At 44.5% G+C, this 27,694-nt stretch overlaps 1 protein-coding gene across 1 annotated transcript; it reads left to right on the top strand.

Moving 5' to 3' along the window:
- The first annotated feature begins 567 nt into the window (after positions 1-567).
- Positions 568-25,971, top strand: CAPN14 (calpain 14). The gene is made up of 20 exons (XM_065835453.2): positions 568-798; positions 3,196-3,265; positions 4,089-4,207; positions 5,061-5,197; positions 6,336-6,510; positions 7,218-7,283; positions 8,571-8,656; positions 9,855-9,929; positions 10,580-10,743; positions 11,446-11,609; positions 14,250-14,455; positions 15,000-15,036; positions 15,876-15,938; positions 17,585-17,642; positions 19,376-19,440; positions 19,852-19,920; positions 20,036-20,114; positions 21,255-21,371; positions 22,036-22,091; positions 23,439-25,971. Exons 1-20 carry the CDS (start codon positions 568-570, stop codon positions 23,463-23,465), a joined length of 2,064 nt encoding a protein of 687 aa, XP_065691525.1. The 3' UTR covers positions 23,466-25,971.
- The last annotated feature ends 1,723 nt before the right edge of the window (positions 25,972-27,694 follow it).

Genomic DNA, 27,694 nt, shown 5'->3' with positions numbered 1-27,694 from the left:
GGGGGTTGTGAGTAATGACTTTGTAACACCTAATGTCTTCCATTTTTCTGTTAGCCTTTGGTTTATCTTGCTATTTTTCTTTTTTGGGGAGGGGAAATGTCCACATGCCAGAATGTGGTTGAATAAAGACTATCATTCATGTTGCAGCAGGTTATGAGAATATCCTGGAAAGCCTAAGTAGTCCAGAGAGAGGCCGAGAATAGCCATGTCTGTGGCATCAAAGCCTCAGTAAAAGTCAATGAGGTCACTCATTTTGATTTCACTCAGATCTACAGCAAATGTAAAGCCTTCGAAATGCAGTGATAGTTGCTAGATTAGAATTGGATGGGTTCCTCACTGGTGCCTGGGAGTGTTGCCCCCATACCTCCCTCCTGCTAGCTAAAGAGAAAATTTTAAAAGCCATTATCAAATTGACTTTTTACACTTATTTTAGTGATCAGGAATTCTTTTGGAGAAGACACACCTCATCCCAAGAAACAAGGAGTTTCCAGCAGGACTGTGTAGGGTGAAGATCCCCGCAGAATTCTCAGTGGAAAAAATTATCCTGACATTACTGTGGACATCACCATGCCTTTTCTGCCGTGCTTGAAAAAAAAGAAGTCACCAGTGCCTTTAGGCAGGAGTATTTTTCAAAAACACACCCCACCCATCCAGCAGAACTACCAAGCCTTGCTGGAGATGTGCTTGAAGAACAAGTGCCTGTTCACAGATGACAACTTCCCTGCTCACATCAGCTCTATTGGAACAGGAGCACTGCTAAAGAAACTACCCCGAAATTTACGGTGGAAGAGGCCACATGTAAGTGACTCATGAAAGAGTATTATTACAGCTGATAGACAGCAAATAGTGGCAGGATTAAGCAGACTACTCTGAGACTTTAATTTATGTGTGCCTTAATGCCTCCAGAGATTACACTTACTGTATCAGCTGACATTTTGGAAGCTGGGCTACATGGAGTTTCATAGTTGCCTTTGAAGCATTTGTTGCCACAAATCATAACCAGCTTTGTTCAGTTTCTGTCCATTAACACTCGGAACAGGCAGGGAGAGCAGGCAAAGGGAGTGGGGGAGTCTGTGTCCTTTGACCTCACAGCTCTGATGATCCCACCATGATTCTGTGATGACAGTTCTCCTGACTATGATCCCTCTCCCCAGAATTCAAGATCTTGACCTTTTAGAAGATTTCTGAGTTTCTAGACAGTTCTTAGCCTTTGACCCCTCTCCCATGGACCACGTAGTATTGTGAAGCTGGAGACTGCTACTTTCATCTGCAGTGGCAGGTGCCTCATCCTCTTGCTGAGCTGTTTTTTTCCTGCTTAACTGTTTAGTCTATTGTACTCAGACCACTATTTTCCCGGCTCTCAAGGTTGAGCTTCTGCTATTACCAGTAATTAACCAGCAGTCAGTGAGTTGTTTTTAGTTCTGGGCTCTCTGTTTTCTACTTGTACCCGTATTTCCAAGGCCGTTGCTGATATCCCACACTCAAACTGAATGTCACAACAAGAGACACCTGGTTGCAAATGCTGGTCACAGAGCAAGTTCTCATAACAAATGGAGAGATAATAAGTCTAAGGACATTAGAACAGAGGCCTGGCGCAGTTAGATAAGGCCTGTTACTAGCAATGGAAGTTCTGTTCTTACTGAGCCACTGAGCAATGTATTGACAATCAGATCTTCCTGGAAGGGATGCACAGAAATATCTGAGAATTTCTCTAGCACTGACTCCTTATATTACCCTGGCTGTAAGGGAATTCTGCGAGGTAGTAGCAGATAGCATGGCCTAGCTAAGTTATTTTCCAGCTGTCAGATTTAACCAATGTCTTAGAGGGGCTGAGTTTCTGCAAAACTCATGAAAATCACTGGGAAAGTAGAGGCACCTTTGCAAAGCGAGTGGGAGAGCTTGGGAATACCAGCCCTGGTTCTCAGAGTTTCATACATAATTCGATATCACAGATGGTTTGTTTTAAGTCAGGATCTGCAGGTGGAGGAAGAGCACAGTCCTCAGTGGCCTGAGCTGGGTTGTGCCAGGCACAGTGAGTGAGGCAGCTCTGTGAGCACAGAGGTATTTGGGAGGGAAAGGTCAAGGTCAGCATGAGTCTTGGCCTCTACAAAGCCCTTCAGGTGTACCTCCACCCTAGAGATATTGGAATGGAAACCTCCTCTGTCTCTCAGTCCTCAGTTTTGCTGCTCTAAAACTGCCTCATAAAAAAGGCTGCCATTTACTCTGAATGCCAAACTTAGCCCAGCAAAGGCACTCTGAGGAAGGATGCTGTGCATTCGTCTGTCCCTGTGCTGCAGAGGAGAGGCTGAAAGTCTGCAATTCAGCCTGCAGGTTTGTGGCTTGCTGCATCTATGACTGATGGCCTGCAAACTGAACACCCAAATTCACCAAGGATAGAGTGTCTAATTACTAACTGCCTTCTGAGGGTTTGCTGTTTCTCCACTACTGCCTGAAGGGGAAGCCAACAGCGTGAAAATTAGCTTGAGCAATTTGTGGGTCATTAGAGTGGAACATAAGTTTGACACTTAGTTTATTAATTTGATTCCAGAGGCACTTGTGAGAGGAAGAAAAATAACAACATAATTTCTTTTTGACCAATTATTCACAGACCCACTCTTGTCACAGCAACAAGAACTTCTGTAGCAGCCATCAGTTAGTCTGTAGCTCGATTGTCAGTGAAACCGTACAGATGTCAGGCAGGTTAGCTGAAAGTTTTAACAGTTATACTCTGCCATCGTAGCCTCTTTTGGCTAAAACCTGTCAGCAATGACAGTGGTGCAGGGCTGCCAGGTCTGAAGGGTTGTCTTCTCAATGAGGTGTTCATGGAGACCCATAGTGATGCATCTGAGTACCAGTGGCTTATGTCAGAGCCCAAATTCAATGTAGATCAAACACAAATGTATGCCCAGCCTTGTGTCAGGTGAGCCACAGCATGTGAGAACGCTCAAGTTATCCCTGAACCAGAACAATGTCTCCTGGGACAAAGGGACCTGAAGTATTTTGAAAGCTTTGAACAGGCAGAGAAGTGGTTTGTGTCATATATCCATGACGTTTTTACATCCTGGACTAGGAACTCCCTGGATTTCCTATCTTTGGATATTGCAGCTCTGCAGACAGAAGTCCTCGACTTCAAGTTAAACCAGCTCATGTTACTGACTTGAGTCTCTCTTTTCTTTTTTGTTGTGTGTTTCACAGGCTTTGCACAGAAGTCCAGTATTTTATGCAGCAAACAGAAAGCAGCTTGATCTCTGTCAAGGATTGGTGGGTAAGAAAGCTTCTTTTATAAATATTTAAGTATTCTTATACAAGATACCATTTTATGTGGAATTTTGACAGTATAAAACTTGGCATAGAAATAGAAAGTATGCATACCCTTATCTCTTCACTTGGCACAGTGTGGAAGAAGCAATCATTAGGGTTGGATAGGCTCAGTAAAATACCTGGCAAACTTTGAGATGGGATTTAAGAGAGGAGAGGTATCTGCACAAGCTGAAATCACCACTCTCAGTGTTGCTTCTGTGCATGCCAGTGTTGCCATAGGAAATGGCAGGCATTTTTATGCCTGTGTTACCTAAAGTAAAAGGATATATTGTCATCTGCAAAACAGGTAGAGGCAGGACTAAAGTAATTTTTGAGTGCTTTAAGCCCTTAAGCACAAACCCTCATAAGTAGAGTCTTGCACATGAGATCTGTTTGAAACTATTTTTGTCTTCTGAAAAGCTAATGTTTTCAAAGAAAAAGGGACAAGTGTGTTTTTTAATAGTGTGCCTTTACAGAGAACAGAAGAAAAACATGCAATGTCAGTAAAAACACAAAATGTTGCCATTGAGAGCTATTTCTTGCTAAATTTCTTATTTAACCAAACAGTATCCAAATGAAAAGATCATGAGAGAATAATTATAAACCAATCATGGTTTGGTTAAATGAAAGCACACATCTGGATCATCTTGTTTTCTGTGTATGATTTGTTATAATTTTAAAGACATTAGCACAACAGCTCTTTTGCTAGGATCTCGGTGGTGTTCCTGAACTTGGCTGACAACTCTGGCTTTTCAGCCAACTGCATGTGTCCGTTTGTCTTGGCACAGAGAACTGCTGGTTCCTGGCAGCCCTGCAAGCCCTGACGTTTCACCAGGACATCTTGGCTGCAGTCGTCCCACTAAACCAGAGCTTCGAGAGGAAATATGCCGGCATTTTCCACTTCCGGGTACATCTGCTTCTGCAGGGTGCGGGGAAATCATAAGAAATCCTCTGTCATGTTGTATCACACCCTTAGACAATTTTTACACCGTTCCCCTTGTCCAGGGGAAGGGGCCAGAGGGCATCCCGACCTGGAGGATGGCCCATTACCCCTCCCATGAGGTTCCATCTGAATTTGAGGAGAAACTATTTTACTTTGAGGGTACCAGAGCACTGGAACAGGCTGCCCAGAGAGGTTGCGGAGTCTCCTTCTCTGGAGACATTCAAAACCCGTCTGTACACATTCCTGTGCGATCTGCTCTGGGTGAACCTGCTTGGACTAGGTGGTCTCCAGAGGTCCCTTCCAACCCCAACCATTCTGTAATTCTGTGAAGCATTGCAGACAGTCGATCTACTACAAGCCAGTCTGAGAATATGCCCTCCCTTGGCCCTTCCCTCCAATTGTGCCCTACCCATATTTTAATCCCAACAAAACCATCCTTCCATAGTGGCAGCAGTCATCAGGGCTTATGCACATCCACTCCAACCTTCTATCTCTTTGCCCAGCTCTTGCTGTAACTCTGCTACCCTGCAATTAGGAACTCCTTCCACAGAAGCCCATCTGTGACTTCTCAGTCCTTCTCAATTTCCCTTCTCAATCCTTTTACACTTGAGACAGGCTTTGTTTTCTCCTCTGGCAGGGTGGAGCTGAGGAGTTGGTGCTGTGGGTGAGTCAGCACATCCCCCTGACCCAGAGCAGCCTTCCCCTGCAACACAAGCAGCCCCTCGTGTGCCCACAGCTAAGCTATCTTGCCTTTCCTGTTGTTTTAAGGGGAGGTCCCTTCCAAGGGAAATATCACCTCATTCCTTTCCTCTGACAGTTCTGGCACTTCGGTGAATGGGTTGACGTGGTGGTTGATGATCGCCTGCCTGTGAACGAGGTGGGGGAGCTGGTCTTTGTTTCCTCAGTCTATAAGAACGTGTTCTGGGGAGCCCTTCTGGAGAAGGCATATGCTAAGTAAGTGACTCATTCCAAGTTATGCAAATAGACTCTCTAAAATATGTTGGTTGGTGCCTACACAGTTTGTTCTGGTTTATAAATGCATCTCTTAGGCCTTGCCACATTTGGAGTGTAGTAAGTGTTTCTCATCTTTCTATTATTAGACAGTAGAAGCTGCTACTGCAGTAGCTGTTATCAATCCAGGCCCTTAAGTTTAAATCCAAGGGTTTAGGAGTAGGTGTGAAAACAGACATATCCTGGGGCATTGTCCACTGAGTGTTATCTCTGTTTGGAGTGTATGGCAAGGGTGATGCCTGCCTTCTAAATATTGCAGAGGAATGGAAGGCCACAGATAGGGATTTTCAAAGGTGAATGATTTCTGATGCCTCCTTTGGTATATTATCTGTTTGAGAAACCTTCAAGGAATTTACCTTTGGGGGTCTGCTGAAGCATTGTGCTTCAGTTTTGGTAGAAATTCCTGCTCTGGGCTCTCCCAAAGCTGAGGCATTCAATGAATCACATGGCCCTGTGAGAACACTAGCTTCTCTCTGGGGTGTTTTGTCTAGAGTGGCTTATCAGGACTAAGAAGAAAGCAACAAGGCATAACTGATGGAATTAGTTAATTTGGGGCTGAAATAATCTCTACAGAGCAGGGAAAAATCCTAGTTAACGTTGAGAGAAAGATCATAGCGAAAGAGAGAAAGTTGAGCTATTTTCCTCTGGTGTTAGAGCTAGAACAGAAAGACTGGAGATAGTTGTACTGCAGCAGTAAAAAAATCAGATTGGAGACAGCGCTTTCAAGGCAATGTGTTTCTCAGGGCACTATATCTTAGATACTGCACACTGTCTGGTAACAAATTCAGGCAAATCATCAAAGAAGTAGTGATGGGCATGTTCTCGCTGCTGTGCCATGAGGGATGGCAGTGAGTGAAAATTCTCTTTCAGACTGTGGCAAATCTGGGAGGCAATTTGCTAGATTCCCTTCTTCCTAAATGCCAAAGATTGTCTTTAAATTAAACATGTGTTACAGCCTTCCTTTTGTTTTTGCAGACCTTTATTGCATGTTCTCATTGTCACGCTGTTCACAACCTATAGTCTGTGACTATAACCCCAAGAATATATCAATGTGTTGTTTTTTTTTTTTTTTTTTTGCTAGACTCTATGGCTCCTATGAAGATCTGCAGATTGGGCAAGTTTCAGAAGCCTTGGTGGATTTTACAGGTGGTGTTAATACAACAATCAAGCTTGCAGCAGCTCCTCCTGATCTGTGGGATATTCTGACAAGAGCAACCTACAGCAGATCTCTTATGGGCTGTCAGACACATTTAGGGGTGAGACTTGGAGTGACATCAAATAGCTTCACAGCAAAAAGCCTTTCCAGACCTGTTTTCCTCTGTTCAGCTAGTTATTGTGACTTGTGAAATATCAAAGCTCCCACACTTGACTTTCTGTAGGAATCAGGATCTTAAGATCAAAGTTTGCACATGGATTTATTCCCTTCTGCTCTCAGCTCCCTGTTATTATGTTCAGGAACTGGTTTATCTATTAAAGAACCTCTATTAAATAAAGACCTACTGCATTTTCCTATGTTTTAAAATGCATTTTCCATTTTTACAGATGTTGCAGTGAGGCACAGTCACTCATGGAATAAGCTTATATGTAAGGAAAGAGGTGTGCACTTCAGAACATGAATTCAAATCTTGATTTCCAAGCCTTATTGTAACACTTCAGCAGTTGGGAAACCCTACAATTCTGCATATCAAAGCCTGACCTCCTGGGCTTTCTAGAAGTGATATGATCTTTAGCCAAAGATCCACAATTTAGGAAGGGACCTTCTCAATCAACCTCCTAACTCCAAACATGCTGGAAAATATGGCTGTTCGAAGCTCTTTTTTTTTTTTCAGTTCAACCCATTCTCCATTTGCTTTGACAGTCGTTGCTTACATGGGTATAGGTGTCTGGTATTGATACGAGTCGGCTGTGTAGGTACAGATAGAATGAAAAATGTTTTCCTTCTGTTTCTCTTTCTTGTTTACAGACAACAAAGGTCCTGAAGAACGGGCTTGTTGCTGGCCATGCCTACACAGTAACTGGTATTAGAAAGGTAAGAATAGCTATAATGTCCTGGGTGCAGGTTTGTGGATGTTAGCGATATTTATTGCACTTGTAAGTTCAGACCAAAATGAGGGCAACTGCAGAATTGCCTCCCCCAGTGCCCTTCTCTTAGTCTAAGGCTAAAAGAGAATGTGCTTTGTAAAGATTCACTTTTAAGTGAATCTTTCAAGAAGAGAAGACTCTGGGGAGACCTTATTGTGGCCTTTCAGTACTTACAAGGGTCTTATAAGAAAGATGGGGACAGACTTTTTAGCAGGTTCTGTTACAACAGATCAAGGGGTGATGGTTGTAAACTAAAGGAGATTCAGGCTAGACACGAGGAAGACATTCTTTACAAAGATGGGGGTGAAACGCTGGCCCAGGTTGCCCAGACAGGTGGTAGATGCCCCATCCCTGGAGACATTCAAAACCAGGCTGTATGGGGCTCTGAGCAAGTTGAAGATGTCCCTGCTCATTGCAGGGGGGTTGAACTAGATGCCCTTTGAAGGTCACTTCCAACTCAAACTATTCTATAAGTGTGTCAATTTTAGTATCATAAAGGAAAATGGTTGTAGGAATGATTCATAGGGTTCTGTTGAAAGCATCACCTAATAATGCACCTTAGCTGTTAAAGAGGAAGGGCCTGGCCTTTGGCCATGCTGGGAGGATGAGCTGGAATCTGCTGGGGCTCAAAAGCCTTCCTCTGAAGTCAGAGGAGAGGCCATAGAGCAGTAAAAATGATTGAATAAAAGGGCCAAAACATGAAAAACTGTGGATGGCAATGTGAGTCAAGGCTAAAGTACAGGAACCAAACTGGATTTCTGTGCAGAGAATACCAGGTGGACCCCACTGATCTGCACATGCATCATTGGGACTCCCCTAAAGATATCTATCTAGAGGTTTGGGAGAGTAAAACAGTAGATCCCAAAGTGGGTGTTACACATAGACTTTATCAGGGACCTGTCTGTTGATCTGGCTTCTCTGGTGGGGTGAAGAGCCAGGGAGGAGTAAGGGAGTGAACGAGCACATGGAGCTGATGCGAAGTCAGCGGTTTTGCTGTATGCTGCTAACAAAGCCTCCAGCTGGCCTGGCTCCCTCTTCTCCCACCATGGCATCCCAGTTCAGGAGGCAGTAATCTATGTGGTCACACCATAGGTTGCACTGGGCTTTGCCACTGCACTGGGGTAGGGCTTAGCTTTCACAGTAGTACAGTCCTACCCCCCTACAAGCACAAAATGAGCAGATGTTAGAAAGGAAGAGGAAACCTTGGTAAACACAGTGTTACTGTTTTCTGCAGGTCACCTGTAAATACGGACCAGAAAACCTAGTGAGACTGAGAAATCCATGGGGAAAAATTGAATGGAAAGGAGACTGGAGTGACAGGTGAGTTTAAAAAAGGAAATGTCTGATGCTGAATGGGAGGAAAAATTTCTTGGAGGAAAGATGCTGCCACCTTCAGGCATGATTTGGTGCTGAGAGCGCAATTGAGATTATACTTCACCAGATAGCGCTCACATATTGGGCTTACTTTACACATGCGGCTTCAACAAGCTCGGTTCTGCTTTTCCATTCACTGGATGCCAAAAGAAACATAATATGAACATCAAACGCTGACCGTGTTGCTGTGATCTGGATGGCATGCCAAGTGACGGATAGCCGCGCAGGAGGCTCTAAACAAATGGCATATTTCAGGGCATACAGCCCTCCACAGGAGGGACTGTGTGAAGTCCTCCATGGGCTGCTTTTGTTGGAGTTGGGTGGCTGCAAAGGAGTGCTCTATCCTGGCTCTTTGGGAAAATACAATTGGGTATGAGATCAAAGGAAGCAAATAGTGGGGCAAATGGGCCCTATATTTGCATCTGCCTGAATTTTTTGGTTGGGATCCATGAAAGACAGTGGTTTGAATTCTAGAACCTGAGCATCTGTAGACTTGTGTTTTATTCCTCTTGGAAGTGGAGAACATTCTTTCCTTCCTTCGTTCCCTACACAGACCCTGTTTACTGAGATTCAGGGGTAGAGAGGAGGGAAGAGCACAGAGAGGTATTGGGAACGCAAGGGTCTTCCACCTTGTCTGCAAAGCGGTAACTTCTGATGCGTGTCTGTCACAATGACAACATACCAGCTGTTCCTGTTGAAGAGCATAATGAGCAACATACTGTAGGCCTGCCTTTTAAACGACTCCCAGCTGCCTGTTATGCTGTCCTAGTCATTCATTCATTATGCCAAACACTCTTCCTGTTATGTCTCCTTTGACAGAAAATTAACTAACAAAACAAGTCTAGATTTTTATATTTCAAGTGCTTGGAAGCTGTGTGTGCAAGTGAATGGACTGGCTGATGGAAATGGAGCTTTTTTGGCTTCTGCTGGATAAAACTGGAGCTATTTTAGCTACATTGTGTGGGACCTGGAGGGCTTGTGGAGTCTCCCATAGCTGAAGGCATAGGGGGCCTGTGTTTAGTGGGGGATGAATGTGGAGATACATGGGGACAAGGATTTGGCCTCTTTGTAGAGGAAAGCTATCTACTCTGCCTTGAATTTGAGGTCACATTTGGTTAGTCATCTTCTGGTTTTTTACCCTCAGCTCTTACAAATGGGAGCTGCTGAGCCCAAAGGAGAAGATTTTGTTGAGGAAAAATAAGGAAGATGGAGAATTCTGGTAATGGCACAGTCTTGCCTCTCCCCTCTCTGCCAGTAGCTCTGGAGCTGTGTCTGGAGATGAAGCAGCACGTTGCCACTTAGGTTGAGGCATATGTGATCTGCTGTAAAACAGACCGTGCTTGTTCTATTGTTTTCTCATTCTGCCTGACAATGTTAGAAGCACTAGCAGTGCTGACATGGAAGAGAAACACTGTTCTTCGGTGGCAGGAGTGAGGGAGAAACAGGACACTGCCAGGTCTCCCAGGGCTGCTGAAGACGTGGGAAGCTTTCAGGAGTTTTTGCCTTACCTTTTATTCTTAACATAGATTTAGGAAGCTTTTTATTGCTTGTGTTTTCTCCACAGCTTCTGCCACGAGGTGGCAATGTTGTCGCCCGTGCCATTTCACTTCTGTCCCTTTGGCGGCAATATTATTTTCATCTCTGTGCCGGTATACTTTGCTGAAACTTTGCTTGTGCATTTGCTACTGCTAGATGCTGCTGTTGGAGCAGACGCTCTCCGCTTTACTGCCTAATAAAAAATGAGTTTTACCATATGTAACATAGAATGGTGTGGCTTCAGAGTACCCTGCTCCCTTTCCTTTTCTTTTTATAAGCCATATGGAGTAAACTGAACTGCTGACAAGATGTCTCTTGGCACTCTTTTCCCAGGATGTCTCTGCGAGATTTTAAGATTCATTTTGTAGATCTGACAATCTGTAAATTAACTCCAGACCTGATGAGCCAGGAAGATGGGAAGAAGTGGATGTACTCTGTGAAGAGTGGGAGATGGGTTAAAGGAAGCACAGCAGGAGGCAGTCTGGGATTCTGTAATGGTGAGGCATGATCAAGGTTCTTTTGGATGACTCTGGGGTGACATTGCCCTGCTGACTCAGTCACTGGCACCTTATACCCGTGAACACAAAACTGACAACAGAAACATGCTTTTCCTGTTTAACCCTCCTTACAGACATCAGAAATAAGCAGCCAAATGAGTTCAGCTAGATTCTTGCCATCACAGAAGATGCATCACTTGCAAACATAGAGCAGTGGGCTGGTTATGGCATAAGATGAGTTGCAGGATTCCTAAGATCAATTGCCAATACTGAGCTTCTTTGTGGCATTAAGCTTGTTGGTTGAAATTTGCATCCTCAGCACCTCCAGGGAGTTGAATTTTAAGTGAAGTGGATGGGAAATGTAGAGACTCACCCCTTCTGGAAGCAGCATGTATGGGGTCTGAAGTCAGCTAGCCCATACACTAGAGGTGATAGAGGAATAATGATACATTAATAAACAAAATGAGCTCTTAGTTGCAGGTGAATGGAAATGTACTTGCTTTTTGCTGGGCCTTCTTCCTGTCTTATGTATCGGTTGCACTGCTAAACTTGTAAATTGCACCCTAAGATCAAATCCCTGTGAGGTCTGGAGGTTGAGACAACCTGTGACCTATTCAGTCCGATGCCAGGCATCATATGGTAAGCTGACAATGAATTCTGTGAAGGAAAATGACGTCAAAACATTTTTCTTGTTTTGCTTAGGCACCTTTTGGATGAACCCTCAGTACTTACTGGATGTTTTACCAGTTGAAGACAGTAAGAAAAGCCTGGGTTCCTGCAATGTGGTTATATCCCTGATACAGAAACCCAGCAGCAAACACCGGAACCGTGCTCCTCACCTCTCCATTGGATTTTCACTCTATAAGGTATAAGAATTACTTTGCCTTTCTTGTTTTCACCAAATAGGCAAACTTCAAGTCCCTGTAAATTGCAGAGCTTTGCAGACCAAGAGTTTTTCTGTGTACAGAGTGATCTGTGCTCTTTTCCCCTTGCTTGTGCCTAGTCTTCTCATGCTTCAGGGCTAGGCTTCTCAGGCTCTATGCCCCACATGCTACCTCTCTGGCATGCTGTTTGTCAGTCTGCAGAGCAGTGAGAAATCTCTCGTGCTTCAGAGCGCACTGGGCTTTATTTTGCCCTCTCTGAGAGGATGTGCAAGAGCTGGGAGAGGGTGCCCTTTGGGACTGGGAGAGTACTGCCCCCAAGTTGTCTCCAACCATGGTAAAATTGTGCTTGAGAGGTGTTCCTCGTATGGTGTGGCAGCTGCCAATGTTTGAATACTGCTAGTTCCCTATGTATCCAGGGCTAAGTGGACATGACTAGAAGGAGTGGAGTCTGTCTCCCCTCCTTGAATTCTCTGCTTCTCTGAGTGCCTTGGAGAGCTACTCTGCTTCCTTGAACAGAGCCACAGCTCTTGTTTCTGCTGTGAGTTTGCACAGGTACAGAGAGATGTCTGTGGTGAAGGGTTTTCAGGGGGTGGGACTGAGGTTTCTGAAGGCAAAGGCCCCAGCTGGACATACATAGCTGCTTCCCAGCAATGATATGGCTGTGTTGTGTGAGATCCAGAGGTCCCTGTCTGACAGATGCTCTATTTGTCTTCTTTCTACAGGTAGACCTACAGGTGAGTCCCTTGTCACCACTGCTGCCTGTTTGCTGGGGGACCTGCGGTGCTGCAGCTGTGATGACAACACTGAAGGTGTTGTGTTTGCCTTTGTTCCTTGGTTGACACTGTATTTGAGTTCAGTGATGCACCACAGTAAGTTACTATAAATGCAGAGCTATCCACTGAATCTTCTGAAGAGCAGCTATATCAGGAGGGCTTAGTGGCCTTTAAAAGGGGCATTAGTTATTCAGCTTCTGCACTGGGTCTTCAAAGGTATTAGAAGTGGCACTGTCCCTCCTGCCATTGTGGGATGGTGCCCCCAGTTCTTGGCTGTGTCTAAACTGGACTTACTGCAGCTCTCAGGGGAACAAGAGCTACCTTTCTGCTTCATTCCGGTCTTGGCATGAGGTGGGAACAGAGCCTGTGTCCCATGCAAGTCAGGGGTCTCCCCGGGAGCTTGGGTTCCTCTTGGCTGGGGCTGCTCTGGAGCTGATGCTACAGGTGTTTTCACCTTCCTCAGGCCAGATGTATTTCTAGCATTTTCTTTAGCCAGGAGACTTTGAGACCTGAGGAAGAACCTTGGAAGTTAAACTCTGATGTAATTCCCAGTTTTGGCTCTGCCCTCAGAGGGCTGTTTAAAATGCGGAAAGGTTTAACTGCTTTTGTCTTGTCAGGGCATGTCTTCCACTCTGTAACTACTCAGAACACCTCTTAAATGAGAGTCTATTTGAATTTGGGCTGGCAAAGATTGGGTGTATGGTCAAGGCAGCAAACTTGTTTTCCCAGTTACCATTTCTGGCATGGTAACCATAGCGTAAAGTACCACTCTTTCCTGACTTAAGTGTTTTAGGTAGTACCAGGGTTATAAGTGAATTAAACTTCTTGACAGAGGGGGCTCAGTATGGGCCTAGGACACTGCTGCTGCACCTGAGGGGGAATGGTGAGAGCCAGGACTTTAATTTCAGGTTTGTAGTGGTTGCCAAGATCAATACAGAGAGATGGCAAGCCAAGAGCATCTAAGGTATTGGAACTACAGTCAACAAAGTATTGACTGGAATATAAAATCTTGGAATTTAACATGAGGGGCATGAGGAGAAGTAACCCTGAACCCTTTAGAAGAAAGATTGCTCTATTAGTAAGAAAAATACTGGCAAGGGAAGAGGAATAGCTTCTCCACTACGTGGCTGCAGAGTAAAATGGGTAAATGTTTTGAGGAACAGCCAAGATCAGAAGGTGACAGTGGTTTTAGCTGGCAGGATTATTTATTTGGCTTGTGTACTGGGCATTAAAAATTAGTTCAGTGTTGCCTGGATGAACACTTTATACATCCTCCTATTGCAGAAAAGTGCCAATGGAGTAAAACATCTGTAAGAGCCAAGAGTGCCAGGCAGATCAAGGACACATGCATGGAGTCAGGGCTAGGGATTAGATTGCTTGTGCAATATGCTCAGATCTCAGGTGCTCTGAAAAATTCTCTGCTACCAGATCCCTGGTTTTGAGGAGAAGCTGGGGACAAAGTGGATGATACCTATGGGACAGGGGGGTGTTCTCTGGAGCAGTTCCTGCCTTCAGTCATTTCTACCGGTATGGAAATGACTTTTGCAGAAGCCACTTCTCCTCCCCTGTCCTTGCTGCTGTTCCTTGCAAATGCTATTATATTGTTAAGGTTGCAGGGAGCCCCCTTTTTTGTCACATTAGTATTGGGCAGGGGCAGTGCATAGTGAGACCCACCATGTCCTGGGAGAAGATGGAGTCCTTTGGGCCCTGTTATCTGCTTGTGCTGCAAAAAAAATCTGAGGTCTGAAGGCAGGCTGTCTATGGCATGCCTGTGAATTCTCCATGTGCCTTTTGTCTGTTTGTTTAACTGGTGCAGAACATGTTTCTCTTCTGTTTCTTACCTTAACAGTACCAGGAAAGCAACAGAAAGCTGCCCCCAGCTTTCTTCACCCGACATCAGCCTGTGAACAAGCATAAGGTCTTCCTTGATGAGCGGGAAGTGACTCTTGACTTCCACCTGCAACCTGGTGTCTATGTGATTGTCCCATCCACCCTGGAACCTCAGCAGGAGTCTGAATTCATCCTGCGGGTCTTCTCCAGGAAGCATGTTCTTCGGTGAGGTGCTGCTGCCACTCTACCAGCACCTAATTCTCTGGGATGGTCTGGTCGTTCTAGGTTCACAGGGGCAGCATAAAGACTTCACTCTGCAAAACGCAGTGCAATCTCTTTTGGAGAGGCTGGCTGTCAGTTTCTCCCACTTTAGAATGCTCAGTGGTTGAAGCACTGCTTTTGGCCTCATCTTTTCAAGAAGTGTTGAGCTAGGCCCACATAAGGGATTCCTTATAGTGTGCACATGCTTGAGACTGTGGAGAAGGACAACAGTTTTTAATACATCATCAGTTTGCCGGGAGACCCTGCGGACAATGCTAGGATGGTTGCTTGTGCAGAAATGGTACTTTGGAGACTGCAAATGCCAGTAGCCTCTGGGGAGCAGTGTGGAAATGAGGGCTTCCCTTACTGCAGCTGTAACACTGGGGAAAAAAACATGCTGCAACAGTGGGTTTGGGGCCCCTTCTTGGGATGGGGGATGCCAGCTGTGATGAGACAAACACACAACTCTGGGATAACTCCTCATGTGTCTGCTTTTTTGTATCTCCAGGGAAATGGGCGGGAACACCAGTTTCACCCTCTCAAAGGTGAGTATGAGGAGAGTGGGAGGTCTGTGGTTTGGTCTTCAGCTCTGGGTGTTGGGCTTTTCCTGTTGCTCTGCCCCATGGAGAGGCTAAGTGAGAATGCATTTGTCTTGCTGCACTTTTGAAAGGGGAACTCGGGTTCACAGGCAGAATTCCTTGGGCTCAGTGGACAGATGCAGTCAAATGTGGGGGATGGGCAGATTTTTAGGTGCCTTTGTTAGCTGCGTTTTTACAAACTTCTTTTGGTGACACCATCTTACTTGCTCTGCAGTCTTTCATATTAATGGGTTTTTGGAGACCCCTGGTCCATTCTTGCACTTCTCCCCACTTCTTTCATGCCTTGAAAGTTTTGAAGGCATCATGGGACCTGAGCAGTACAGTTTCCATGCAATGGTGTATTTTCTAAATGGTTATTGACTGAATGCACATCTGGAACTTGTGCCAGGGAGAGTACTGCCTAGTCTGTTTCCCTGGCATAAACAGGGCCATTTCTTCTTTCATCCTCTATTCTCCTGTACAAAGGAGGATGGAGACCCTTCACTCTCTTCTTGGCATGGAGTGAGCCCTGTCCTTTGTTGTTGCACAGCTTGGTGAGGGGGAAATGTTTCTCCCCACTGAATGTTATATGAGTATTTCTTTCCTAGAACTAGCATTTCTATGAGCTGGGGAACCATCTTAGCAGTGGGCTGCACTAGTCATGTAGCATTGATTGCAGTGGTGGGGAGAGGGTGGAAGGGCAGAGCATGAGAGTGCAGTTCTGAGAAAGCATCTTTAGTAACTCTGTCTTGGATGGTCATATTTTTCCTCCTTGAGTTAATGGTTATTTTTTTGATATCTTAAAGGAAATTGTTGATAGGTATGAAGGCAAAATTTGGGAGGATTTCTTCACGAACTATTTTGAACAGGTAAGTGTGTGCATGAGATGCCAGGATAAACTCCTCCAGGGCTTTTATATAGCACTGTGAAATTAAAAGCATGTTCAAGAGAGGTCTGGATGTGGAAGTGTGGGTAACAGAGAGGGGCGACAAAAGGTTGGGCTGTGTGTACAGGGCTGATTCCATGCAGCAGATTTGACCACAAAGCTTAGGAATACGTTGGCATTGAGCCAGGCATACTTCTCTACACAACAGGGTGTGAATGCCTAGAACTTAATGCCACAGGATGTTGTGGCATCAACAGGTTCAAAAGGTATCAGCACAATGATGGGCAGCAGGTCCAAAAACAGGTGCTGAAGGACTAAGCAGGGATGTAGCCCCTGAGACCCCTTTTCCAACAGGTGTGGGTGCCAGGGAAACAGGAGAATGGGCTGCAGAAGTTGACCAGGCTCACATGCTCTCCCTACACATTAATTCCTATTGGCTGTATTTGGGACGAAGTGGTGAGCTGTGTGGATCCATCCTACCCTTTAGGGTGTTCTTACGCTCATTGGGGAAGGTTGAATATTACAGAACACCCCCTGGAATATTGACAGTTGTCTCATACATCCTTCATCACAGTTTGATGGCAGTTCACTTTCTTTGAGAGGTGAAGTAAGTAACAGGTATCCCATCATCACTTTTTTTCACTATTTTTCCTAGTGAAATATGATGCTTAGTGTGAAAGATTATTTTTAATGATCTCTCTGGCCTGATCTGGGACAGAGTTGACCTTCAATTATCCTGTAACTATGGTGAGGGCTGCAAGTGTTTAATCTCTCAGAAAAGGTGGCCACATTTATTTAGCAACATGTGCTGTATTTGATCAACACAATTTCACAGAAACACATTTGCACTTTGAACAGCAATATTTTGATGGAAGCTGTTAACAAAAACAAGGAATGCTTTTGTTTTTTGACATTTGCTTAAGATTTTGATTTTTGAGAATGGTGTGGCTTTCAGATGTGCTCACATATTGTGAAGTGCTGGCCCTTTGCTGTCAGGAGGTCTGAGTATGCACAAAGGTGAGCAGTACTGCTGTTTCTCAGTGCATTTCCCTGACATGCCTCAATGATCTGAAAACAGGCTTTTATTTTTGAAGAGTGACATTGAAAATAATTCTACAAACAAAAAAAGTCAGTTTCTAAAAAAGCCACAAAAATAAGTATAACAAGGAGGAGGGGAAGTCTCTGCTTTGAAAAGTTTGGGGAGGAGGTATTCCAAAGTTTCCATCTTTTTTGTGTGTGTTTGTAGATCCTAAAAGAGAAATTTTTGAAACAGGTCTCTTGACAGTGTGCTTGATGGGACAGATGGCACCAGGGCCAAGAGGTTAATGGTCTGCATCCTCACTGAGTGTAAATCTGCAATACCACATTGATCTGTGTGGAGCCCTGAGAACTTAGCCCAGAGCAGACTGTGGCTCTTGGATGCTGAGAATCTTGTCATATTCAAAGGGAGTCTTTTCTATTGATTTTCACAGTAGCTGGAGTGGGGCCAGAAAAGCAGAGAATGAAGATGGGACATGCTGGGAAAACAAAAGAGGGAGAAAAGTGATTTAATACTTTAAAATAAATAAATAAATAAATATATACATATACATATATATATATATATGAAAATTCTCTTCCGTATTACAGAATCCTGAAATAAATGCTGTTCAGCTCCAGAGGATCTTGAATAATGTATCTTGGAGAAGTAAGTGCTGAGAAACAATGTTTCTGTAAAATAAATGCTCTTAGGGAAAAATCTCACTTCCTCTGTTTCTTGAATTCTGGGAAGAGAAACTGGTTTGCATCTGACTGAACTGACTCTTCTGATGCCATGTTAGATTTCCAGAGAGAAAGGATTTGCTGTGGTGTGAATCAACATGGTAGAAATCTTATAAGCCAAGCTAATCTAGTTTGAATTTTAACAACTGACAGAATGAAGGGGGAAGAGCAAGCATAGGTATTGTATGTGGATGCAGTCTCTGACCTCCAAGCCCAGCTTTACTTCAGCCTTGATTCTGAAACTGCATCTCATTTCAGCCGGTGCCACTGCCACAGTACCGACAGTGCCACCGCTAGAAGGTGTGGAAATTCAGCCTGGCCTGTAGGCGGCTATGCAGTGGAAGGGCTCTTGTCTTTACTTTGTGCCTGGTTCATGCCTGCTGCTCCTATTAACTCTTCCGCGCTATGCGTGTGTAGGTCTGTTCCTTGCTCTGTGTTTGGGAAACAGGATGGAGGTGCAGGTAGCTTCTGTACCTTACACTTGTGAGAAGCAGGTGAGCCCTGGGGCTCTCTCTTGTGAGGACTGTGACTTCTGCTCTGCCACTTGGTAGCCTAGAGCATTCAACAAGCCCATTATTTGGTTCCCAGTTATACATAATGCTACCCAGGCAGCAGCGAGGTATTGCAGTGGCCGTTTCCCCTGAACAATGACAATGAAGTTAGAGATGCAATGATAAATCCAGGTTTCCTTCTCAATATCTTCACTGGCAGCAGCTAATGTGCAACACAGAAATACACAGTCCAGCCATTACAGGCAAAAAGAAGGTGAACAAAACCCGGCCTTTTCCACTTAACCTGAGTTTGACACTGCTCCCTTCTCTACAAACCTGGACAAGGATAGTGCTTTTGTCTTTGCAAAGTGACCCACCAGGCACTGTCTTATCTGTGAGAAGACTATGTTGAACAGAGAGTCTTTATTTTTCATTAATGATCAATTTGAAGACATTTACTTAAAAAACTTTGCAGTCCTTCTTTCATATATAATAAACAGGGCTATTACAAGATTAGAACATCTTCACTTTCTACAGGGAAGGAGTTGGTGAGTTATGGTTCTGTCCCTTGCTCAGTAGAAGTCTACAGACTATCTATAATTATGATTTGCAGTGAGATTAGAGTCTATTTCTGTTACTCCTCATGTAACTTATGTATGAACCAGGAATACTAAGCTTTGATGCAGCATCATGTTTTCAGTGATGCTGGTGCTTTTAATTATATTAACAGAGCTGGCAGCGTGTCTGTGAAAGAGAGATGCGTAGCACAAGGGTTTCAATTAATCTTCATTGCTGCTCCCCAAAGCTCTTCAGGTCAAGTGACTTCACTCAAGGTCATGCAGTAAATTCTGTTTGGGATTGCAGCTTTGGATGTCCTTTTCCTTCCATTTTCTCTAATAGCTGGAGAGAATGCACCATATTTCATTCTGTATTACATGCCTGCAGGGAACTCATATTGGATTTTCTGAGACTACTAGAATCCATCCTGTTGCCTCATATTTTTATCATCGTAAAAGATACAGCTTCTCAAGTGGGTGTAAAGTTTCACAAAGGCTTTGGGGCCTGAGCCCTCTCAAGTGAGGGGGAGTTTTGTGAAAGTTCATTTTCTGAGAAATGTTCAATGACTCCTCAAAACAATCTATTTTTTTCCCCCCCCCTCCCTCTCCAGATTTCCAGAGTTTTCGCCTGCATTTCAGTCTGGATGCCTGCCAGGTTATCTTGGCACTCCTGGATGTATCCTTCTTGGCATGAATTATACTTCTGCCTCATATAATACTTCACTAGAACGTTATTTCTTAGGACAGACTGGGTGTTACTGTGATTTCTTTACCACCAGGACATGGCCCCACTTATTGAACTTCTCACCCTCCATAATAACAGCTCAGTTGTGACAGAATGGAATTGGTTTGGGAAAGGGCTGGTTCCTGCCGCCTCTGAAATCGGCAGTGAGGTTTCCATTGACTTTAGTGGGAGGACGATCAAGCCTATAGATAGGCTTGTGGGCTGAGAAATCATTATCCTCGTAATATAGTTGTGTGGATGTTAGAGTGGCTATGAGTTTTCTGTTTGTTTGAGATTCTTTTTATGTAATGGGTGCTCTCTGACATTTAATTGAGATGTTCTGACCTTAATTCTCACATGAAGCTGAATGCCACTGGCACACTGAGTATCCAGGAATTCAGAGTCCTGTGGAAAAGACTGGTTTTCTATTTGGTATAATAATAACTTCTGTGTCCCCTTGCAATATCTCCCTGCTCACAATAGTTTTGGTGTAATCTGTTGATTTGGGGGGTGTTTGTTTTTAAAATATATATATATTTTTCCCCAGGAAGTTTTCCAAAAAAGAGATGCTATCAGATCAGGAAAACTTGACCTTGTGGAACTGCATGCAGCTGTACAGGAGACAGGTGAGCCCACAGCACATCTTGGCAAGTCTTATCCTTCTCCTGAGAATTGTAGGTAGAACCCAGGAGAAGTGGAAAACATCACAGGCTGCATGGTCTTAGCCATCTCTGCTTCCCTCCCTAGCTGCGTAAAAACATCTGAGAATTGTTTTGCTATATGATGGGCTACTTAATCTTTACCTGTTTGTGGTCTCGTATTGATAGTTCCCTGAAACAGAAGTGTCTGTCTATTTTAGACCCAGTTTTTAAACCCCTTCCTGCTCGTTGCTAATTTCATTTTAAAAGACTGTGTGGGGTTGTGTGGGTACATGTGGGAGGCCAGATTGAGCTTCTAATAAATTGCTACCTCTGCTGAAGACGACAGCTCAGGGACTGAACCTGCAAGTGTGGGACTCATACAGAGGCGATAACAGTGCCAGACTTCACTAATATAATATCTGAAGCTTGATCTAGAAATGGAAGACCATACATATGGGTCCAAATACTGGATCAAGCTCTGTTGCTGTTACTGGGCTTTGAGTGGTGGCTCGTGCTCAGTCCTCTAGCTTCTTTTACAGGTTTACAGCTTAAATATCACTCCTTTTTGGTGCGTGGTTCACCCAGTTCATCTGAGTCAGGGAAAGCACAGTGAGAAACCCAGGTGGATCTCTGCTAAAGTGAACTAAAATCCCAGGCCATGAATAGAAAATACTTTTATTCCTTACAAATGCTGCTTGACATTGGGACTGATGCTTTCTGTCTGAGCTCCTCTGGATTTTCTTTTTCATCTCCTTTCCTACCATCCTGTGGAGTATTGCTCTTAAACACAGCTGCTGTTATTACCCTCATACCCCATAAGCAAAGGCTGCCACTATGTATTTTATACAAACTCTTGCAGGACTGTGAATACAGGGGATCAGATGTGAACCCCTTTAAGTTTGAAGGAGATGTCTCCACATGCTGGTCTGGTTTAGACTGGCTGATATTTGGTAATCTTAGGGGAGGTTTGAAAAGCCAAGCTGTTGGAGAAGGGCTGAAGGCCACTCAGTTGATCATGCTCACAGCTGTGTGCACACTCTGTGCACATTCAGCTGTGTGCAGCTGGGAGTTGCTACCTAATTATGTTTTCCTTTATTTTTTTTTTTTTTTTTCCCTTTTATGAAGGCATTTCACTCAGCAATGAAATCTGTAATTTGATGGCAATCAGATATGGTGACCCTGACTTGAAGATCAGCTTCGAGAGCTTTGTGTGCTTCATGTTACGCGTGGAGATCATGGGAGGTGAGGCTGGTGCTATGTGTCTGGCCAGGCAAGCTGGGTTGCCCTGGCCTTTCCAACGCTGCTCCAGCTGGCATGGCAAGGTCAAAATTAAAGGGTTGAGTTTCAGAGTAGATGAAGAGTAATCAAAGCAAAGACAGATACACAGGAAATCAAGCTTCTCTCTTTACCTTTGCACCAGTCACTTTCTACAGATATCCGGGTTGCACATATCAGAGTGATTTAACTCCTTGCAGGTTTGCACCAGCCTTCTGTAGGAGGCAGTAGGCAAATTACAAGTGGAGCCTGCTCATTTTGCAGGAAGAAGAGAGCCTTGGAATATACCTTTGGTGGGACTGCAGTTGTGATGACAAGACAGCTGGTACTCAGTCTGTGAGTTTGTGCTGCAGACACTTCACCTCTCAAAACTGTAGTGGGTGAGGTTGGGACCACCTGCATCTGGAGGTTTCACAAGTGGATGGCCAGACAGTAAAATGTCTGATTTTATTCAGCTGCTCCCTGTGTCCCAGCCCTCAGGGGATCTTTCAGCAGCAGAACAGAGAATCTCAAATGTCCTTGTGAATAGCCTACAAACTCTGCCTTTTGGGATTTTCCTGAGACAGGATGTCTTGGCTGGTGTTGATCTCTTGGCTATCAAGTTAATGCTCCTCATTTGTTAATTTTGCAGAGGCCTTTCGCAACTTAACACAAGATGGCAAAGGGATATACCTCCGGGAATCTGAGGTAAAGTCTATTCCCAGACTGACAGGTGCGGGTTCCTTCATTGCAAGTGACACTGTGTGTTTTGTTCTGTAACCTCAAAAAACCCCATCTTTACCTGATTGCTTACAGAGTAGGTTAGAAACAACAAGGAGCTTCAGGCTACCAAGTCACATGCTTTATTATATTATCTAGGCTTTTGATGCTGTCTCTCATAGCATCCTTTCGAACAAGTTATCCAGCTGTGGGACGAGTGGGTTCATGGTCTGCTGGGTGCAGAACCGGCTGAAGGGCAGAGCTCAAGGGGTTGCAGTGAATGGGGCTACATCTGGCTGGCCACTGCTCACCGGGGGTGTTCCTCGGGGTTCAATTCCAGGGCCTGTTCTGTTCAATATATTTATCAACAATCCTGGATGCAGGAGTTGAATGAACCATTAGCAAGTTTGCTGATGATATCAAGTTGGGAGGTGCTGTTGACTCTTGAGGGACAGAAGGCCTTGCAGAGGGATCTAGTTGGATTGGAGCATTGGACTGTGATTAATGGGATGAAATTTAACAAGTCGAAATGCCAAATCCTGCACCTAGGATGGAGTAATGCTGGGCAGTAGTGTAAACTGGAGAGCAGCCCTGCAGAAAGGGATCTGGGGGTGCTGGTCGGCAGCAGCTCAGTACGAGTCAGCACTGTCTGCCCTGGCAGCCAGGAGGACAAACCTCATCCTGGGGGACATCAACCACACCATTACCAGCAGGTCAAAAGGTGATTTTCCCGCTGTATTTAGGGCTGGTGCAGCCTTACCTTGAGCACTGTGTGCAGTTCTGGGCCCAACAATTTAAGTATGTGAAGGTCCTTGGATGTGTGCAGAGGAAGGCAACAAAGCTGGTGAAAGGGCTGGAAGGAATGTCCCACAGGGAGCGGCTGAGGACTCTGGGCTTGTCTAGTTTGGAGAAAAGGAGGCTGGGGGATGATGTGTTTGCTCTCTACAGCTGCCTGAGCTCTTCTCCTTGGTATCCAGTGATAGGCTGCATGGGAATGGTTCAAGGCTGTGCCAGGGGAAGTTTAGACTGTGCGTTAGGAAACATTTCTTTACCAACGGGGTGATCAAACACAGGAACAGGCTTCCTAGAGAGGTGATCGGTGCCCCAAGCCTGTCAGTGTTTAAGAGACGTTTGGACAATGCCCTTAACTTTTGATCAGGCAGTTGGACTAGATGACAGTTGCAGGTCCTACCCAACCAAAATATTCTATTCTAGCTTCTGCTGCTTCCTAGAGACAGAAAATCTCCAAAGGCCCACAGTCCAGTTCAGTTGTGACTATTGCAAAGTGCTCTTGGGGATGGATGAATTCAACCTGCTTTCCCCATTATTTTGCAGTGGATGATGATGACCCTTTATTCCTGAAGCAATGTTGTTGAAGAGAGGACGAGAAAGCCTGTGCTGAGATGGGGAAGGCTGCTTCATATCAGCTTTCTATGCACACTGGACTCTCTGGGCTCAGCCCTGCAACTTACCTTGTATGAAAATTCTTCCACTCAAGCAGACTTGACCTGATGATCACAGACTTGGTGAACTGAAGTTTTGCTAATTAATGTATTTATTGTGAGTCCTATTTCACTTCAGACAACCCTTCTGAGAAGAGACTGCTGGGTGCCAACCACTACGGGTGCACAGTGTGATGCCACAGAGCCGAGTCTTTGGGGACACCTACTTCAGGCTGACATTACACTGTTGTTGTTACAGGATTGCACATGCTGTGTAATGCCCAGAGGCTGTGCTTGGTGGTGGGGCTCTTGAGCCTGGGAGGGAAACAGCTCTTCCCCTGAGAGGCTTGTCACCTAATAGAGGTGGGAACTCTCTGAGTGAACACTCTTCCCTAGCCATGACTTGGAAAGGTAATTTGCAAGCATTCAAACCATTTCTTTTGCTTTTATAAGTCAGCATAGCCCTGTTGAAGTGAACCTAATTTGATTTGACCAAGTGAATGAGCTGGGCCTCCAGCTCTTTGTTGTGGATGGAGGCTGAGATGTTTGCATTTTTATTTCAGGAAGACAGTGGATTTTCTCTGCAGATTGAAAAGTACAGTACAGTGAGAAGTAAACTGATCCCACATTAAGTCACTGGAGGCTGGCAGGGAATAGACCTTCTCTGTAGCATGATACCAGAGCAGTCTGTCAAAACGTTTGCATATTTGTCAGTTACTTTTTATAAAGCAGGATGAGAGCGAGTGTCTATGTGTACTTTTAAACGATTGAGGCACATGTAGGTTGTAGCTAATTGAATAGTGGAAACTGGGTGTGTAGTTGTGAATGGCATTAGAGAACATGTTAGAGGTGGGAATATTCTCGTCAAACTCCGTGCTAGAGTTACTTGGTGCATCTATCGGTAGGATCCTTTTTTACTTTCTTACCATTTATTTCATTGGTCTGGAAATTTCCATGCTAAGTGCCTGTTACAGGTTGCTGCTTTGATTCTTTTGCATTCTAGCAGACAGCACAATTGTGTCTCTTTTTCCAGTGCATGCGCTAGTCTGGGTGCCGAATGAAACAGAGCTCCAACAGGAATGAACGTATAATGAAAGGCCATACTCTTAATGCATTTTTAGGAAGGACTTATATTAAACTTGCATAGGCAGCCTTCCCTCTGGCTTTTTGTAACTTTTTAGGCACTCAATCTCATAAATGTCCTTTCAGACAGCATATGAGATTCAGGAGTGAGGTGGACTGTGGATAAGAATGTGAACATGAGTAAAAGGCTGAGCTCAGTTGTGTGCTTACCGCTGTATCGAAGCCTGTGCAACAGCATAAGCATATTTAGAGAGAAACCCTATCGCATGTAAGTGTTCCCAGCCAGGAGGCATTAAACAGTAAACACAACAGTGTGCTTTATTCCCCGCAACAGTCTGTTTTTAAAAAAGTATAATTTTCTGTTTTTATGAGAAAACTGTTAGAACCAGATAAATAGATAGATAGCTTTGTTTGTATTTGTTTCTTACAGATGTTATATGGGCCATCTATTGTGAGTGGCCCAATGTGGTGTCATTGGAGCCCCAGGGTTCTGATTTGTGCAGCAGAGTCACTTAGGGGGTCACGGACGTCCAGGAGCCTTGAGGGCCACGTCCCAGCTCTTTCAGCAGCTCCTACTGCAAAGCACATGCCCTCTCCTGACTGCCACACCTCTCTTTCCTTTTGTGACTTGCGACTGAACACGATGGTGCAAACTAAATTAGCCTGATTTAATTTGCACTCAGTGCAGTGGGGGATGTTATAAACACCGATTTACTGTGTACAGGAGCATCACTGAAGAACCGAAAAGGTTGATTGAGAGAGCGTAAGTCTTGCTTTTTCAGCGCGTTCTGAAAACGATGGTCCCCAGCAACCACAGGGATGGCCAGGGGGGTCTGCATGAGTGCAGGGTGTTCACAGCAGGACTCTGACATGATGGGATGAAAATCTGTCAGTCCCAACTGTGTTTGTTGCACTATGTGTGTAATCATCTGAGCAAGAATTGTTAAAGGCTATGAGTATGCTGGACGTAGCTCTGCCACAGTGTGCAAAACTGTGGTGCAGGACACCCAGTTTCAAACTGCAGTTCATTCTAATGTTATACACATTGTTTTTTATATCAGGTTTTGTACTTATTTACTTCACACCTCCTTAATGCAGAGCAATGTAATTGCAGGGAGATTATTTTGCTATTGATTGCTTGATCCAGGAAAGAAACAAAATTCATCCACGCCATGAATCTCTAAGCATTTGCAGCAATAAACTTTATTGAGCCATGTGACTTGCTGTTACAGAATTGTAAAGAATGCTTTACTGGAATGATTATACCAAACCATGTACAATTCAAACTGAATTATCTGGCTCACAATAAAATGTTTCTGGCAAGGGCACCTACTCGGACACTGTGAGGCTTTTATATTGCTAACAAAATAACGTTTTCTGGGCAATTCTGAAGATATATTACTAGTCATTTACAATGTGCATTGTGGAAAAAATGGTCTAAAAGGCTGCTGAAGGATGCATTCGTTTGTAACCACAGTGTTTATAGAGATGCTGAGCTTTGCAGTGGGTGGTATTGCTCTAGCAGAAATGAAAGAAAAGTGCGGCTGCAGCTCAAAACTAGTATTGCTAATGAAGGTTCTTTTTGAAAAAGGCAGGTGCAAATAACAAGAATAACAAATAATGGGTGGAGCATGAAGAGGAGCTGGATGATACACTGCAACAGTAAGTCTAAGATGGAATTGAAAGGAACTAAACCCTTTGCAAACAAAATATTCAGCTAGAGCTTGTTGCCGTAAGATGCACAGGCACAACTGGAAGTATTTTGTGTTTCCTGGGTATAGTTGGTGCACACGTTTAGTGTGCAGTCAGGGTACAGCTGGTACCTGTCAGCCCTGCTGTGTGTGTTCTGCACAGTCAGGCCTTCTCTCCAGATGACAACAAGATGGGCTCTGCTCTCAAGCCTAACAGAACTCAAACAGGGGTTATGACTTCCAGCAGCGACAAGCACACCTGGAGCCATCATCGCCTCAGGGAAGAGCTGTGGCATAGACCTGGCAATTTAGCGTCAAGCAGAAGGCAAAGAGCTGCCCTCTGGGGACAAACTACCCCAAGGCAAATCACCCCAAGATGATGGGGTACCTTTGGACAGCTAGTAATTGACCACCTTGGGAGAGGTACCAACCTGGGCCAGGTTTGAGATCTGGGTATTTCTGCCTATCTGTGTATTTATTTCTGGGCAATTAAATTAAATAATTTAATAATACAATAATTGAATATAACTATTTAATTAATAAAATAATTAAAATTTGATTGAATGAAAATCTACGTGCTGTTGAGACACTGCAGTGTAGCCCTCTGTCTGAGGTAACATCTCTTCTTTTCAACATTTTTAGAGTACAGCCAACAAGACTCCTGCGTTAACTAAAGGCATGTTAGAGTCCTTTGCTGTGAGTTGTTATATTAATGTAAGTGGCTACTGCACCAACCACCATCATGGTTGGCCAAGCTGTGCCAGTGGACTTTGACCATACCACGAGATTCTCTGTGCAGAGTGAATAATACGTTGCTTTGTTTTTAATTATTAAGCAGCAGCTGTAATCCTAACTCAGTCACCCACAAAAGGGATCTCTAAAGGGCAAAGTTGTCATGGCACTGGAGCCACAAAAATGAGGACTTTGAAGCTTTTGTAAGAAAAAGCCTGTTTCCCAGGGCAGGTGATGCACGAAGGCTGGCAGCTGAGCAGAGTGGGTGCCAGGGGTCCCACCCTTTGTGTGGGGCAGTGATGGGAATGAAGAGACAACATGGGAATGTGAAGTCAAAGCCACTGCCAAATCTGAGTGTCCACCAATCCTTGCTCACCTCCTCTCCAGTCCTAAATCCCCCCAGGAGACTCGAGTAAAAGAGCAGGGTTTCAAAATCTGCAGACCTTAAGTGTTAGTCCCTTTGTGAGCTTTTTCAGGTCAATGCTTCAAGCTTTCTGCCCAGACATGGAGGGCTGGGAGACTTTTCCCCCAATATTAGTCCTGCTGGGCTCTGGCTGAAGGCAACCCTGTGCTACAATGAGGAAGAGGAGTTGAAAGCTGGAGTTTCCCACAGGTGTGACATTTCCATCCAGACTCAGAAGAG

This window comes from Patagioenas fasciata, chromosome 3, assembly GCF_037038585.1.
Source record: "Patagioenas fasciata isolate bPatFas1 chromosome 3, bPatFas1.hap1, whole genome shotgun sequence".
Classification (NCBI taxonomy): Eukaryota; Metazoa; Chordata; class Aves; order Columbiformes; family Columbidae; genus Patagioenas; species Patagioenas fasciata.
This window is presented reverse-complemented; position numbering and strand designations above follow the sequence as displayed.

What these genes read in the sequence shown, in the direction of transcription:
- CAPN14 (XM_065835453.2), top strand. Translation starts at nt 568, where the DNA reads ATGCCTTTTCTGCCGTGCTTGAAAAAAAAGAAGTCACCAGTGCCTTTA. An exon ending in TACGGTGGAAGAGGCCACAT is followed by an intron (nt 799 to 3,195) that starts GTAAGTGACTCA and finishes TGTGTTTCACAG; the next exon opens with GCTTTGCACAGAAGTCCAGT. An exon ending in TATACCTCCGGGAATCTGAG is followed by an intron (nt 22,092 to 23,438) that starts GTAAAGTCTATT and finishes ATTATTTTGCAG; the next exon opens with TGGATGATGATGACCCTTTA.